Source organism: Engystomops pustulosus, chromosome 4, assembly GCF_040894005.1.
Source record: "Engystomops pustulosus chromosome 4, aEngPut4.maternal, whole genome shotgun sequence".
Classification (NCBI taxonomy): Eukaryota; Metazoa; Chordata; class Amphibia; order Anura; family Leptodactylidae; genus Engystomops; species Engystomops pustulosus.
The window spans coordinates 132,641,816-132,658,225 of record NC_092414.1 but is presented as its reverse complement, the minus strand read 5'-3'; the positions used below and the strand labels follow the sequence as shown (position 1 = coordinate 132,658,225).

At 44.9% G+C, this 16,410-nt stretch overlaps 1 protein-coding gene across 3 annotated transcripts in view; it reads right to left on the bottom strand.

Annotated features, from left to right (window-relative positions):
• LOC140127149 (uncharacterized) overlaps nucleotides 1-16,410 on the bottom strand; it is a 246,094-nt gene that overhangs the window by 128,650 nt on the left and 101,034 nt on the right. For all 3 annotated transcript variants that reach the window (XM_072147489.1, XM_072147490.1, XM_072147488.1), the window contains 3 exons: nucleotides 13,147-13,200; nucleotides 12,771-12,842; nucleotides 12,196-12,255 (listed from right to left, as the gene is read on the bottom strand). In XM_072147489.1, the coding sequence (XP_072003590.1) occupies nucleotides 12,196-12,255; nucleotides 12,771-12,842; nucleotides 13,147-13,200 (186 nt within the window). The remainder of the gene's footprint in view (nucleotides 1-12,195; nucleotides 12,256-12,770; nucleotides 12,843-13,146; nucleotides 13,201-16,410) is intronic.

The following is a 16,410-nucleotide window of genomic DNA, read 5'->3' as shown; positions in this document are numbered from 1 at the left end:
TAGAATAGAAAAAAATTGCATTTGTTTTAGTATATATGCAATTCATAGGGTACAAGATATTATCATGTAACTAGTCATCATAGATGCGCATATGCTGCAATAATCTTAGGACATGCGCACATCTTATTATATCTGCGCCCAAATGGTTAAGGAAACAGTTGCGCCCAATGGGGACGTGCGCCTGAATAACCAGTTTTTTATAGAGGTGCGATCGTTGTAGAATCCTAGTACATGCGCACATCCTATGATACGTGCGCCCAAATGGTTGAGAACACAGCTGCGCATGACAGGGACATGCACCTGAATATACAATGAGGCACATGCGCCCTTAACGGATATGCGACTGAATAGAACTAACCCAGTACCCGGAAGTTATTGACCGGGTTCACGCATGCGCAATAGCAACTTATACACGCCAAGAGGAGACACTTTATAAGGAGATCGCTAAGTGGGGGGAAGGCCACGTCCAAATAATTGTGCCCAGGCGTTGATTACATGCAAGCTAAGTATCCTGTCACCCTTTATGTTTTTGGTGTTACTACAAAGATTTAAAATGTAACACTATTTGGGGATGGTGCTGGAGGTTAAGGGAAATGTGCAATGTAATATATTGCGATAGTATCTAATCCTTCGCACAACAGCACTTTGGTATTCATCTATGGATGGTCTGTAATCCTTCTTTTCCCCTTATTTATATCTATCTCCCATGAAATTTCATATCATGGATTAAATGTATATATTATGAATTAAATGTATGCACTATACGGGCAAGGGTGCAATTTATGGTTATGCATTGGAGGATATGAAATTATTCAAGCTTGCTTTATGCTGGGTCTGAAAATAGATAGTCACTTTGTACTAACATGTGTACGAGATTAATGTAAAGACACAGATGCACTTTATGATTGCTTCTTTTGGTTTGGATGTCTGATAACCATGTGGTACCGTTTCTGTAATTATCAATACATAATAGTAAAAACCAGTTGTTATTATCTATAACTAATCGAATAGCCAAGTGCAATACTGTACATAAGAACTAGAGATGAGCGAGCACTAAAATGCTCGGGTACTCGTTATTCGAGACGAACTTTTCCCGATGCTGGAGTGCTCGTTTCGAGTAACGAGCCCCATTGAAGTCAATGGGAGACTCGAGCATTTTTCAAGGGGACCAAGGCTCTGCACAGGGAAGCTTGGCCAAACACCTGGGAACCTCAGAAAAGGATGGAAACACCACGGAAATGGACAGGAAACAGCAGGGGCAGCATGCATGGATGCCTCTGAGGCTGCTTAATCGCACCATTATGCCAAAATTATAGGCAACAGCATGGCCATGACAGAGTGACCGAATGAGGCTAGATAGCATCTAAAACATCCAATAATTGACCCTGACACTATAGGGGACGGCATGCAGAGGCAGCGGCAGCAGCGGCAGGCTAGAGAGTGGCATGGCAACATACCCTAAATGGACTCAGGCTTCAAACCAATGGGTGGCAGAGAGGAACCAAAGGAGGTGAGCAAGAAGCGCTCAAATAATATCGGTACATGATAAAAGTTTGCCAGTATATTTTGTGGATTACACAGCAGGGTGGCGACAAAGTTAACATGGAAGCCATGAAAACAATCCAAAATTCTGCCTGACACAGCTCGTTTGATAAGGGGACCATGTATGGAGGCAGTGAACTAGTAGTAGATTAAAGGTGCTGCAGTTAAAACTATGTTAGTTGGATCTTGGCATGGAGCTGGCGCTCCGCTGCCAGGCGAGCTTTTGCCAATCCAAGCCCCTGTCTCTAGGCTACTCCCCAAACAGCACTTCTAAGAACCTTTTGTATAAGATCAAGTGTAGTAGCGTTCTTATAAGTTTGGGATATGGCGGGTGAGGGGAATGTAAACATCTGCGCAAGAAGCGCTGAAATAATATCCGTAAATGAAAAAAGTTTTCCAGTATATTTTGTGGCTTACACAGCACGGTGGCGACAAAGTTAACAAGTTTGATGCGGAATGCCCTGTAATAGCTCTTGGGCGGTGTGCCTTTTATCACCTAGGCTCAGCAGTTTGAGCACCGCCTGCTGTCGCTTAGCGACGGCACTGCTGCTGTGCCTAGAGCTACCGACTGATGGCGCCATGCCCACGGATGGTAATTCGGAGGAGGAGGAGGAGGTGGAGGAGGGGTGGGAGGAGGAGGAGGCATAGTAGGCCTGAAACACCTGGACCGAGGTAGGCCCCGCAATCCTCTGCGTCGGCAGTATATGACCAGCCCCAGGGTCAGACTCGGTCCCAGCCTGCACCAAGTTAAGTGTAGTAGCGTTCTTATAAGTTTGGAATATGGCGGGTGAGGGGAATGTAAACAGATGCGCAAGAAGCGCTGAAATAATATCCGTAAATGGTAAAAGTTTGCCAGTATATTTTGAGGATTACACAGCAGGGTGGCGACAAAGTTAACAAGTTTGTTGTGGAAGCCATGAAAACAACCCAAAATTCTGCCTGACACTGCACGTTTGATAAGGCGGCCATGTATGGAGGCAGTGAACTAGTAGTAGATTAAAGGTGCTGCAGTTAAAACTATGTTAGTTGGTTCTTGGCATGGAGCTGGCGCTCCGCTGCCAGACGAGCTTTCGCCAATCCAAGCCCCTGTCTCTAGGCTACTCCCCAAACAGCACTTCTAAGAACCTTTTGTATAAGATCAAGTGTAGTAGCGTTCTTATAAGTTTAGGATATGGCGGGTGAGGGGAATGTAAACAGATGCGCAAGAAGCGCTGAAATAATATCCGTAAATGGTAAAAGTTTGCCAGTATATTTTGAGGATTACACAGCAGGGTGGCGACAAAGTTAACAAGTTTGTTGTGGAAGCCATGAAAACAACCCAAAATTCTGCCTGACACAGCACGTTTGATAAGGCGGCCATGTATGGAGGCAGTGAACTAGTAGTAGATTAAAGGTGCTGCAGTCAAAACTATGTTAGTTGGTTCTTGGCATGGAGCTGGCGCTCCGCTGCCAGGCGAGCTTTCGCCAATCCAAGCCCCTGTCTCTAGGCTACTCCCCAAAAAGCACTTCTAAGAACCTTTTGTATAAGATCAAGTGTAGTAGCGTTCTTATAAGTTTAGGATATGGCGGGTGAGGGGAATGTAAACAGATGCGCAAGAAGCGCTGAAATAATATCCGTAAATGGTAAAAGTTTGCCAGTGTATTTTGTGGATAACACAGCAGGGTGGCGACAAAGTTAACAACTTTGATGTGGAATCCATGAAAACAACCCAAATTTCGGCCTGACACACCTCGTTTGATAAAGGGACGATGTATGGAGGCAGCTATATGGACGACTTTTGGAGGTAGCAATGGAGACAACGTGTGGAGGCTGCTATGGAGACAATTCAATTTGGATAGTGCCTGTATGTGGCAGTCCAAAAAAGTTTTCAAACCAGAGGAGCAGGTAGGTGGCCCTCCATAAAAATGGAATAGATTGAGTGCCTGTATGTGGCAGTCCAAAAAAGTTTTCAAACCAGAGGAGCAGGTAGGTGGCCCTCCATAAAAATGGAATAGATTGAGTGCCTGTATGTGGCAGTCCAAAAAAGTTTTCAAACCAGAGGAGCAGGTAGGTGGCCCTCCATAAAAATGGAATAGATTGAGTGCCTGTATGTGGCAGTCCAAAAAAGTTTTCAAACCAGAGGAGCAGGTAGGTGGCCCTCCATAAAAATGGAATAGATTGAGTGCCTGTATGTGGCAGTCCAAAAAAGTTTTCAAACCAGAGGAGCAGGTAGGTGGCCCTCCATAAAAATGGAATAGATTGAGTGCCTGTACGTGGCAGTCCAAAAAAGTTTTCAAACCAGGGAGCAGGTAGGTGGCCCTCCATAAAAATGGAATAGATTGAGTGCCTGTATGTGGCACTCCCAAAAATTGTTTAAAACAGAGGACCGGGTCGGTGGCCCTCCATAAAAATTAAATGCATAAAGTACTATAGCTAGAGCCAGTGGGCCCTGTAAAAAAATAGCCAGTTTCCTCTGCTTTACTGTACAAAGAGGAGGAGAAGGAGGAAAATGAGGAGGAGGAGGAGTGGATAAATTATTCAGGTTGAGCTTCCTTCACCTGGTGGAGATTGGAAATTAGGAGAAATCCAGGCTTTATTCATCTTGATAAGCGTCAGCCTGTCAGCGCTGTCAGTCGACAGGCGTGTACGCTTATCGGTGATGATGCCACCAGCTGCACTGAAAACCCGCTCGGACAAGACGCTAGCGGCAGGGCAGGCAAGAACCTCCAAGGCGTACAGCGCCAGTTCGTGCCACATGTCCAGCTTTGAAACCCAGTAGTTGTAGGGAGCTGTGTGATCATTTAGGACGATGGTATGGTCAGCTACGTACTCCCTCACCATCTTTCTGTAAAGATCAGCCCTACTCTGCCGAGACTGGGGACAGGTGACAGTGTCTTGCTGGGGTGACATAAAGCTGGCAAAAGCCTTGTAAAGCGTACCCTTGCCAGTGCTGGACAAGCTGCCTGCTCGCCTACTCTCCCTCGCTACTTGTCCCGCAGAACTACGCACTCTGCCGCTAGCGCTGTCAGAAGGGAAATACTGTTTCAGCTTGTGCACCAGGGCCTGCTGGTATTCATGCATTCTCACACTCCTTTCCTCTCCAGGGATGAGAGTGGAAAGATTTTGCTTGTACCGTGGGTCCAGGAGAGTGAACACCCAGTAATCGGTGCTGGAATAAATTCTTTGAACGCGAGGGTCACGGGATAGGCAGCCTAGCATGAAATCTGCCATATGCGCCAGAGTACCAACGCGTAAGAATTCACTCCCCTCACTGGCCTGACTGTCCATTTCCTCCTCCTCCAACTCCTCCAACTCCTCTTCTTCTGCCCATACACGCTGAACAGTGAAGGACTCAACAATGGTCCCCTCTCGTGTCTCGCCAACATTCTCCTCCTCTTCCTCCTCATCCTCCTCCACCTCCACCTCCTCCGATATGCGCTGAGAAACAGACCTAAGGGTGCTTTGGCTATCAACAAGGGAATCTTCTTCCCCCGTCTCTTGTGACGAGCGCAAAGCTTCCGACTTCATGCTGATCAGAGAGTTTTTCAACAGGCCAAGCAGCGGGATGGTGAGGCTGATGATGGCGGCATCGCCACTGACCATCTGTGTTGACTCCTCAAAGTTACTCAGCACCTAACAGATATCAGACATCCACGTCCACTCCTCATTGTAGACTTGAGGAAGCTGACTGACCTGACTACCAGTTCTGGTGGAAGTTGACATCTGGCAGTCTACAATCGCTCGGCGCTGCTGGTAAACTCTGGATAACATGGTCAGTGTTGAATTCCACCTCGTGGGCACGTCGCACAACAGTCGGTGAGCGGGCAGTTGGAGGCGGCGCTGCGCTGCCCTGAGAGTGGCAGCATCTGTGCTGGACTTCCTGAAATGCGCACAGATGCGGCGCACCTTCGTGAGCAAATCAGACAGATTGGGGTATGTCTTGAGGAAACGCTAAACTATCAGATTTAACACATGGGCCAGGCATGGCACATGTGTCAGTCTGCCGAGTTGCAGAGCCGCCACCAGGTTACGGCCGTTGTCACACACAACCATGCCTGGCTTCAGGTTCAGCGGTGCCAGCCACAGATCAGTCTGCGCCGTGATGCCCTGTAATAGTTCTTGGACGGTGTGCCTTTTATCGCCTAGGCTCAGCAGTTTGAGCACCGCCTGCTGTCGCTTAGCGACGGCACTGCTGCTGTGCCTAGAGCTACCGACTGATGGCGCCATGCCCACGGATGGTCGTTCGGAGGAGGAGGTGGAGGAGGGGTGGGAGGAGGAGGAGGCATAGTAGGCCTGAAACACCTGGACCGAGGTAGGCCCCGCAATCCTCGGCGTCGGCAGTATATGACCAGCCGCAGGGTCAGACTCGGTCCCAGCCTCCACCAAGTTAACCCAATGTGCCGTCAGCTATATATAGTGGTCCTGCCCGGCAGCACTCGTCCACGTGTCCGTGGTCAGGTGGACCTTGTCAGAAACGGCGTTGGTCAGGGCACGGATTATGTTGTCTGACACGTGCTGGTGCAGGGCTGGGACGGCACATCGGGAAAAGTAGTGGCGGCTAGGAACCGAATACCGAGGGGCGGCCGCCGCCATGAGGCTGCGAAAGGCCTCGGTCTCTACTAGCCTATAGGGCAGCATCTCCAGGCTTAGCAATCTGGAGATGTGCACATTAAGGGCTTGGGCGTGCGGGTGGGTTGCACTATATTTGCGTTTCCGCTCCAGCGTCTGGGGTATGGAGAGCTGAACGCTGGTGGATGCTGTGGAGGATCGTGGAGGCGACGATGGGGTTTTTGTGGCAGGGTCCTGGGCAGGGGGCTGACTATCAGCTGACACAGGGGAAGGAGCAGTGGTGTGCACGGCCGGAGGTGAACGCGCTTGTTGCCACTGAGTGGGGTGTTTAGCATTCATATGCCTGCGCATACTGGTGGTAGTTAAGCTAGTAGTGGTGGAACCCCTGCTGATCCTGGTTTGGCAAATGTGGCACACCACAGTCCGTCGGTCATCCGGTGTTTCCTTAAAGAACCTCCAGACTTCTGAAAATCTAGCCCTCGCCGCAGGAGCCCTCGCCACGGGAGCTTCACTAGTTGACACATTTGGCGCTGATGCACCAGCTCTGGCCCTGCCTCTCCGTCTGGCCCCACCACTGCCTCTTCCAACCTGTTCTGGTCGAGGACTCTCCTCCGTCTCAGAAGCACTGTGTTCACCCGGCCTCTCAACCCAGCTTGGGTCTGTCACCTCATCATCCTCCGATCCCTCAGTCTGCTCCCCCCTCGGACTTCCTGCCCTGACAACAACTTCCCCACTGTCTGACAACCGTGTCTCCTCATCGTCGGACACCTCTTTACACACTTCTTCCACTACGTCAACAAGGTCATCATCACCCACAGACTGCGACTGGTGGAAAACCTGGGCATCGGAAAATTGCTCATCAGCAACCGGACAAGTGGTTTGTGACTGTGGGAAGGGTCCAGAAAACAGTTCCTCAGAGTATGCCGGTTCAAATGGCAAATTTTGCTGGGAGGGGGCAGACTGGGGGGGAGGAGGCTGAGGTGCAGGAGCTGGAGGAGTGCCGATTTCGGTGACATGGGTGGACTGCGTGGAAGACTGACTGGTGGACAAATTGCTCGAAGCATTGTCGGCAATCCACGACATCACCTGTTCGCACTGTTCTGGCCTCAACAGTGCTCTACCACGAGTCCCAGTAACTTCAGACATGAACCTAGGGAGTGTAGCTCTGCGGCGTTCCCCTGCTCCCTCATCAGCAGGTGGTGTCTCACCCCGCCCAGGACCACGGCCTCTGACCCCTGCAGTAGTTGGACGCCCACGTCCCCGCCCTCGTCCTCTACCCCTAGCCCTCGGGTTAAACATTTTGAAAATGAGAGTTATAACTTTAATTTTTTTTTTACCTTTTTTTTTGTGTTTTTTTTTTTGTGTGTGTTTTTTAGTTTTTAAAACCAAACGATGCTATCCTATTGCTATGGCTATTTTTTTTTTGTGTGTGTTTTTTAGTTTTTAAAACCAAACGATGCTATCCTATTGCTATGGCAACAACTACAGCCACCAGCAGATCAACCAGAAATCAAATATATATAACGCTACTGTAGACGTAAGTAAGCCGTTTGGATTCTCCTATGGCTATTTTCTAGCCAAGTATTAAAGCACACTACTATGCCAGATGAGATGACGCTGAGTTATGAAAAAAATAAACGTAAAATAAAAAAGGAAATGGCAGACTGTGCCTAATTGAAATCCAACCCCGGGCCCTAATAAATTTTCCCACTTCGGTCTTTGCGATGGATATGTGCGTCACTAAGCGCAAAACACAGTGGTCGCAAGTCTCACTCCAAATTGCTCACAATTTGCTAGTAGATGCACTGCAACAACTACAGCCACCAGCAGATCAACCAGAAATCAAATATATATAACGCTACTGTAGGCGTAAGTAAGCCGTTTGGATTCTCCTATGGCTATTTTCTAGCCAAGTATTAAAGCACACTACTATGCCAGATGAGATGACGCTGAGTTATGAAAAAAATAAACGTAAAATAAAAAAGGAAATGGCAGACTGTGCCTAATTGAAATCCAACCCCGGGCCCTAATAAATTTTCCCACTTCGGTCTTTGCGATGGATATGTGCGTCACTAAGCGCAAAACACAGTGGTCGCAAGTCTCACTCCAAATTGCTCACAATTTGCTAGTAGATGCACTGCAACAACTACAGCCACCAGCAGATCAACCAGAAATCAAATATATATAACGCTACTGTAGGCGTAAGTAAGCCGTTTGGATTCTCCTATGGCTATTTTCTAGCCAAGTATTAAAGCACACTACTATGCCAGATGAGATGACGCTGAGTTATGAAAAAAATAAACGTAAAATAAAAAAGGAAATGGCAGACTGTGCCTAATTGAAATCCAACCCCGGGCCCTAATAAATTTTCCCACTTCGGTCTTTGCGATGGATATGTGCGTCACTAAGCGCAAAACACAGTGGTCGCAAGTCTCACTCCAAATTGCTCACAATTTGCTAGTAGATGCACTGCAACAACTACAGCCACCAGCAGATCAACCAGAAATCAAATATATATAACGCTACTGTAGGCGTAAGTAAGCCGTTTGGATTCTCCTATGGCTATTTTCTAGCCAAGTATTAAAGCACACTACTATGCCAGATGAGATGACGCTGAGTTATGAAAAAAATAAACGTAAAATAAAAAAGGAAATGGCAGACTGTGCCTAATTGAAATCCAACCCCGGGCCCTAATAAATTTTCCCACTTCGGTCTTTGCGATGGATATGTGCGTCACTAAGCGCAAAACACAGTGGTCGCAAGTCTCACTCCAAATTGCTCACAATTTGCTAGTAGATGCACTGCAACAACTACAGCCACCAGCAGATCAACCAGAAATCAAATATATATAACGCTACTGTAGGCGTAAGTAAGCCGTTTGGATTCTCCTATGGCTATTTTCTAGCCAAGTATTAAAGCACACTACTATGCAAGATGAGATGACACTGAGTTATTAAAAAAATAAACGTAAAATAAAAAGAAACTGGCAGACTGTGCCTAATTGAAATCAAACCCCTAATAAATTTTCCCACTTTGGTGTTTGAGGTGGATATGTGTGTCACTAAGAGCTAAACACAACGGTAGCAAGTCCCCCTGCTAATTCCTCACAATATGGTACTAGCTGCACTACTAGTGCCAGCAAGCCCAGCCACAAGCAAATAAGAAAAAAAAGGATAACGTTATTGTAGCCCTAAGAAGGGCTGTTGTAGAATCACTCCTGCCTAACAGTAAGCTAATAGAACACCCTAACGCTTTCCCTGACCAGCAGCAGCTCTCTCCCTAGCGGCATCCAGACACAGAATGATCCGAGCAGCGCGGGCAGCGGCTAGTCTATCCCAGGGTCACCTGATCTGGCCAGCCAACCACTGCTATCGACGTGTAAGGGTACCACGTCATGCTGGGTGGAGTGCAGAGTCTCCTGGCTTGTGATTGGCTCTGTTTCTGGCCGCCAAAAAGCAAAACGGCGGGAGCTGCCATTTTCTCGAGCGGGCGAAATACTCGTTCGAGCAACGAGCAGTTACGAGTACGCTAATGCTCGATCGAGCATCAAGCTCGGACGAGTATGTTCGCTCATCTCTAATAAGAACCTCTTATATATGTATGAATTGGAAGAATGACATTTTTCTTGATAGACCTTTATTATTTTGCTGTAAAGCTTTAACCCCTTAACGACTTGGCCTTTTTTAGTTTTTTCACTTCCATTTTTCACTCCCCACCTTCAAAAATCTATAACTTTTTTATTTTTCCACATAAAGAGCTGTGCTATGGCTTATTTTCTGCGTAACAAATTGCACTTCGTAGTGACGGTATTTAATATTCCATGGTGCGTACTGGGAAGCAGGAAAAAAATTCCAAATGCAGTGAAAATGGTGAAAAAACACATTTGCGACGTTTTCTTGTGGGCTTGGATTTTACAGCTTTCACTGTGTGCCCCAAATGACATGTCTACTTTATTCTTTGGGTTGCTACAATTATGTGGATACCAAATTTGTATAGGTTTTATAATGTTTGCATACATTTAAAAAAATTTAAACCTCCTGTACAAAAATTTTTTTTTTTTGATTTTGCGTCTTCTGGCGGCAATAACTTTTTCATACTTTGGTGTACGGAGCTGTGGGTGGTATCATTTTTGCGACTTTTGATGGCGTTTTCATTGCTATCATTTTTAGGACTGTGCGACCTTTTGATCACTTTTTATTAATTTTTTTATATTTTCCAAAATGGCAAAAAAATTTCATTTTTGACTTTGGACGCTATTTTCCGTTACGGGGTTAAACACAGCGAAAAACCGTTATTATATTTTGATAGATCGGACATTTTCGGACGCGGCGATACTTAATGTGTTTATGATTTTTACTGTTTATTAATATTAATATCAGTTCGAGGGAAAGGGGAGTGATTTGAATTTTTAGGTTTTTTTATTATAATTTTTTTTTTTAACTTTTTTTTACTTTTATTTTTACTATTTTTCAGACTCCCTAGGGTACTTTAACCCTAGGTTGTCTGATCGATCCTACCATATACTGCCATACTGCAATATGACAGTATATGGGGATTTTACTCCTCATTCATTACAATGTGCTGATAGCACATTGTAATGAATGGGTTAAAACGAGACAGCTTTGGGCCTCCGTGAGGCCCGAAGCTGTCATGGCAATGGATCACCGCATTGCCGGCGGCGATCGTAGTGAAAGCACCCGCGATCGGTGCTAGCACCGATCGCGGGTGTTACCGGTAAGCCTTTGCTGCAATATGCAGCAAAGACTTACCGGCTATGGAGAGGGCCCGGCCCGCGAGCCCTCTCCATGCACCCAGACCCGGCGTGCGCCGTACTAGTACGGGCGCGTCGGGAAGGGGTTAAACTCTGTGAGAATACTACTTCCGCTCTCCCACAGTGAGACCTCTGAGGAGCCGTACTACCCCAGCGGCGAAACGTGTAGGGTTAGTGGGTCTATGTGATTCATGTCGTGAAGACATATACCATGAGTGTATCCATATTTATGGAATAGATAGAGTCCTGAGTTCGAAATTGGCATAACAAATATTGTATCTACCAGGACAATATCATTGCATGTTGTTATTATTGGGACAAATGTCCAACAAGAAAAAAAGTTTAATTTTTCTTTTTTAAAAGGGAATTAATAAAAGTTACGTTTTTTGGTGTTTTCGATATTGCTGTGAATTTGTTTTAGTATTGCCATTTTTATAGCTGCATAACTATAGTATTTTTTGGTTGACGGAGCTGGCTGTGAGCTTATTTTTTGCGTGACAAGTTGTTCTTTTCAGTGGTATCATTTGGGTGCTTGTAACTTTTTCAGATCACTTTTTAGAACATTTTTTGTAAAGCAATTTGATAAAAAAGTTTTAATTTTTGGCAAGTTTTTTTTTACCACGTTCACCGAGCGGGTCCAATTATGATTAGGATTTATTGTACAGATTGTTACGGACGCAGCGTTATCAAATAAGTGGGTTTTTTTTGTGATGTAGTGTTTTTTATACTTTATTACATGTGTACAGGGAAATGTGGTGTTTGGGGGGACTTTCACTTTCTTTGATTATTTATTTTTATTTTAAAAAACCTTTATTTATTGTTATAACTTTTTTTTTACAGTTAATGACATCTTAGCTTGAACAAGTGATCTTCTGATCGCTTGTTCAAGCTCTTTTACAGGTTACACAGTGCAATACAGTGTCTTACAGCCGGGTCCTGCCAGAAGGCAGGAACCCGGCTTCCGGATGAAGATCGCGCAGCCCCGGGCACTGGCAGTCCCGGGGCTGCGATCGGAGTAAGCGCCGCGGGGGGTCCGATTCCCTTTAAATAAACTTTAAATGTCAGCGCGACCGTGGCGTGTTAGGGGTTAACACCCGCGATCGGAGAAATCTCCGATCGTGGGTGTTAGAGGTGGGTGTCGGCTATAATATATAGCTTGACGTAATAATACTGCATTTTGCGGGAATGCACCTCCCGCCATGCAGTACTATTACGTCAAATGTCGGGAAGGGGTTAATAGCTTCCCGTCACTAATACGTCAAAAATTTCACTTTTAAATTTTATCATAGTCTGTCAAATAATTGTCAGAAATCTAAATGAACAATGTACTTACCCTTTCTCCTGGCATTCCCTTTACGCCAGGTATTCCAGGAAAGCCAATCCCTGCATCTCCCTGAAAAAAAAGTTTATTGTACTATGCTTTTATAAATATTTCTATGCTAATTCTAAACACATCAAAACAACACAACACTAAACATACGTTTGCAATTGATTATTCTGGAGTATAAATGTTCTGTTAATAAAGTTTGCAATCCACAATACAAAACCCTTCTTTCCCCCAAATCTGCCAGAGAGAGTCAGGACACTACCAAGAGATGAGTGATTTTCAGAGGCTGAAATACCAGTGTCATTTCAGATCTAAAACTTACCCCTCAGTAAGATTCTTTTTGTCAAAAACAATAAAATGCTGTTTGCTTTTGTGCTCCGTTCTTTCAAAGATTCCTTTAAGGGGTGTAGCATTTTTGACAAGAGGAATAGGAGTTTGCAGTGTTATACATGCAGTAACATCCATTTTAAACTTTAAAGGTCTTTGATAATTTATGTAACTTTTACATTTTGTCATGGATTCTTTCAATTTGTAAGTTTCAGCATTAGAAGTCTAAATTTTATTTAGTTTGCATACTGTACCTTATCTCCTTTTATTCCTTGAAGTCCTGGTAGACCATCAAGGCCTATAGGACCTGGCAAACCAGCTCTGCCCTGTATTCCAAATATTAATACATTTCAATTACTTAAATAAACATATTTGCAAAAACATCTAACTTACTTTCCTTAGCTTATATGAAGTAGTTATCTGAGAAGTTAGCATCAGATGCAATAATAAAACTGCACATCATTTCACATAATTTCAGCATACATTATAACTTATAATATGCATCTTATAGGAAAGAAGCAATAATATTTCACCTGTGTATAAAATTATAATGAACTTAAATTGTAAATAAATATAATCGCTAAAAATGGATATAACTGAATGCAGTTAATTACATCTTTGTTGACTTACACTCTCTCCTGCATCTCCTTTATCTCCTTTTGGTCCAGTTTTTCCACGAGGGCCCTATAGCATTTTGGATAACTACATTAGTATTGAAATTTACATTTTCATAGACATATAGGTTTAATTTCAGATATAACAAGAGGTTTTGTATTTCCAGGTTCACAAAATATAAGAAGTGTCCCTAAGTCAAATGAATAACAAATAGTAAAGATGAAAATATTAAAACAATACAGGCGGCCCTTTACTTAAGGACACCCGACTTACAGACAACCCATAGTTACAGACAGACCCCTCTGACCTCTGGTGAAGCTTTCTGAATGCTTTACTATAATCCTAGATTGCAATAATCAGCTGTAAGGTGTCTGTAATGAAGCTTTATTGATAATCCTTGGTCCCATTACAGCAAAAAATGTTTAAACTCCAATTGTCACTGGGGCCATTTTTTTTTTTTTTCTGGATTTACAATTATAAAATATACAGTTTCGGCTTACATACAAATTCAACTTAAGAACAAACCTGTACTTAATATATGTTTGATGAATTTAGAAATGATAATAAAAGCATGGTTTATTTTATGTAAAAAATTACCACCACACCTAAATAAAAAAGTTTGCTTGATTTTTTAGAATTTAGTGTCAATTAGAGATGGCCTCTCCATATACGGTAAGTCTTTGATGCATATTGTCAACCTGCAGATCACCACCGGCAAAGCTGCCGGTGGCATAAAAAAAATGGCAGCGCATCTTGTTGAGGATCATCCCTCCCCGTGATGTCATCAGGGGGAGGCGAACCATTACCATGACAGCCCCGGGTCTTCGGTTTAACCACTTCGTTACAATGTGCGATAAGGAGGGAAATCCCCATATACTGCCATACTGTAGTATGATAGGATCGATCAGACAACCTAGGGTTAAAATACCCTAGGGAGTCTGAAAAATAGTGAAAGTTTTAAAAAAAAAATTATAATTAAAAAAAACTAAGAATTCGAATCATCCCCTTCCCCTAGAACTGATATAAAAATAAATAACCAGCAAAAATCATATACACATTAGCTATCCCCACGTCCGAAAATGCCTGATCTATCAAAATATAATAACTTTTTTTTACTGTGTTTAACCCCGTAATGGATAATAGAGCCCAAAGTCGAAAATGGAACATTTTGAAAAATATTAAAAATTCTATAAAAAGTGAAAGAAAGGTCATACAGTCTTTAAAATGATAGCAATGAAAACGTCATCAAAAGTCACAAAAAATGACACCACCCACAGCTACACAGCTGATGAACACTACCGCCATACAGTGAGAAACACTACACCCATACAGTGAGGAACACTACGACCATACAGTGAGGGACACTACCGCCATACAATCAGGGACACTAGCCCCATACAGTGAGGAACACTACCCCCATACAGTGAGGAATATTACTTCCATACAGTGAGGAACACTAACCCCATACAGTGAGGAACACTACCCCCATACAGTGAGGGACACTACCCCCATACAGTGAGGGACACTACCGAAATACAGTGAGGAACACTACCGCCATACAGTGAGGAACACTACCCTATACAGTGAGGAACACTATCCCCATACAGTGAGGAACACTACCTCCATACAGAGTGGAACACTACTGCCATACAGTGAGGGACACTACCACCATAGAGTGAGGGACACTACCGCCATACAGTGGGGGACACTACCGCCATACAGTGAGGAACACTGCCTCCATACAGTGAGGAACACGACCACCATACAGTGAAGAACACTACTGCCATACAGTGAGGGACACTACCGCCATACAGTGAGGAACACTACCTCCATACAGTGAGGAATACAGCCATACAGTGAGGAACACTACCCCCATACAGTGAGGAACACTACTGCCATACAGTGAGGAATATTACCTCCATACAGTGAGGAACACTACCCCCATACAGTGAGGAATATTACCTCCATACAGTGAGGAACACTACCCCCATACAGTGAGGAACACTACCGCCATACAGTGAGGGACACTACCCCCATACAGTGAGGGACACTACCGAAATACAGTGAGGAACACTACCGCCATACAGTGAGGAACACTACCCTATTCAGTGAGGAACACTACCTCCATACAGAGAGGAACACTACCACCATACAGTGAGGAACACTACCGCCATACAGTGAGGGACACTTCCCCCATACAGTGAGGGACACTACCGAAATACAGTGAGGAACACTACCGCCATACAGTGAGGAACACTACCCTATTCAGTGAGGAACACTACCTCCATACAGAGAGGAACACTACCACCATACAGTGAGGAACACTACCACCATAGAGTGAGGAACACTACCCCCATACAGTGAGGAATATTACCTCCATACAGTGAGGAACACTACCCCCATACAGTGAGGAACACTACCGCCATACAGTGAGGGACACTACCCCCATACAGTGAGGGACACTACCGAAATACAGTGAGGAACACTACCGCCATACAGTGAGGAACACTACCCTATTCAGTGAGGAACACTACCTCCATACAGAGAGGAACACTACCACCATACAGTGAGGAACACTACCGCCATACAGTGAGGGACACTTCCCCCATACAGTGAGGGACACTACCGAAATACAGTGAGGAACACTACCGCCATACAGTGAGGAACACTACCCTATTCAGTGAGGAACACTACCTCCATACAGAGAGGAACACTACCACCATACAGTGAGGAACACTACCACCATAGAGTGAGGGACACTACCGCCATACATGGGGGGACACTAGCGCCATACAGTGAGGAACACTACCGCCATACAGTGAGGAACACTACCCCCATACAGTGAGGAATACTACCACCATAGAGTGAGGGACACTACCGCCATACATGGGGGGACACTACCGCCATACAGTGAGGAACACTGCCTCCATACAGTGAGGAACACTGCCTCCATACAGTGAGGAACACTACCACCATAGAGTGAGGGACACTACCGCCATACATGGGGGGACACTACCGAAATACAGTGAGGAACACTGCCTCCATACAGTGAGGAACACTGCCTCCATACAGTGAGGAACACTACCGCCATACAGTGAAGAACACTACTGCCATACAGTGAGGAACACTACCGCCATACAGTGAGGAATACAGCCATACAGTGAGGAACACTACTCCCATACAGTGAGGAACACTACTGCCATACAGTGAGGAACACTACCTCTATACAGTGAAGAATACAGGCATACAGTGAGGAACACTACTGCCATACAGTGAGGA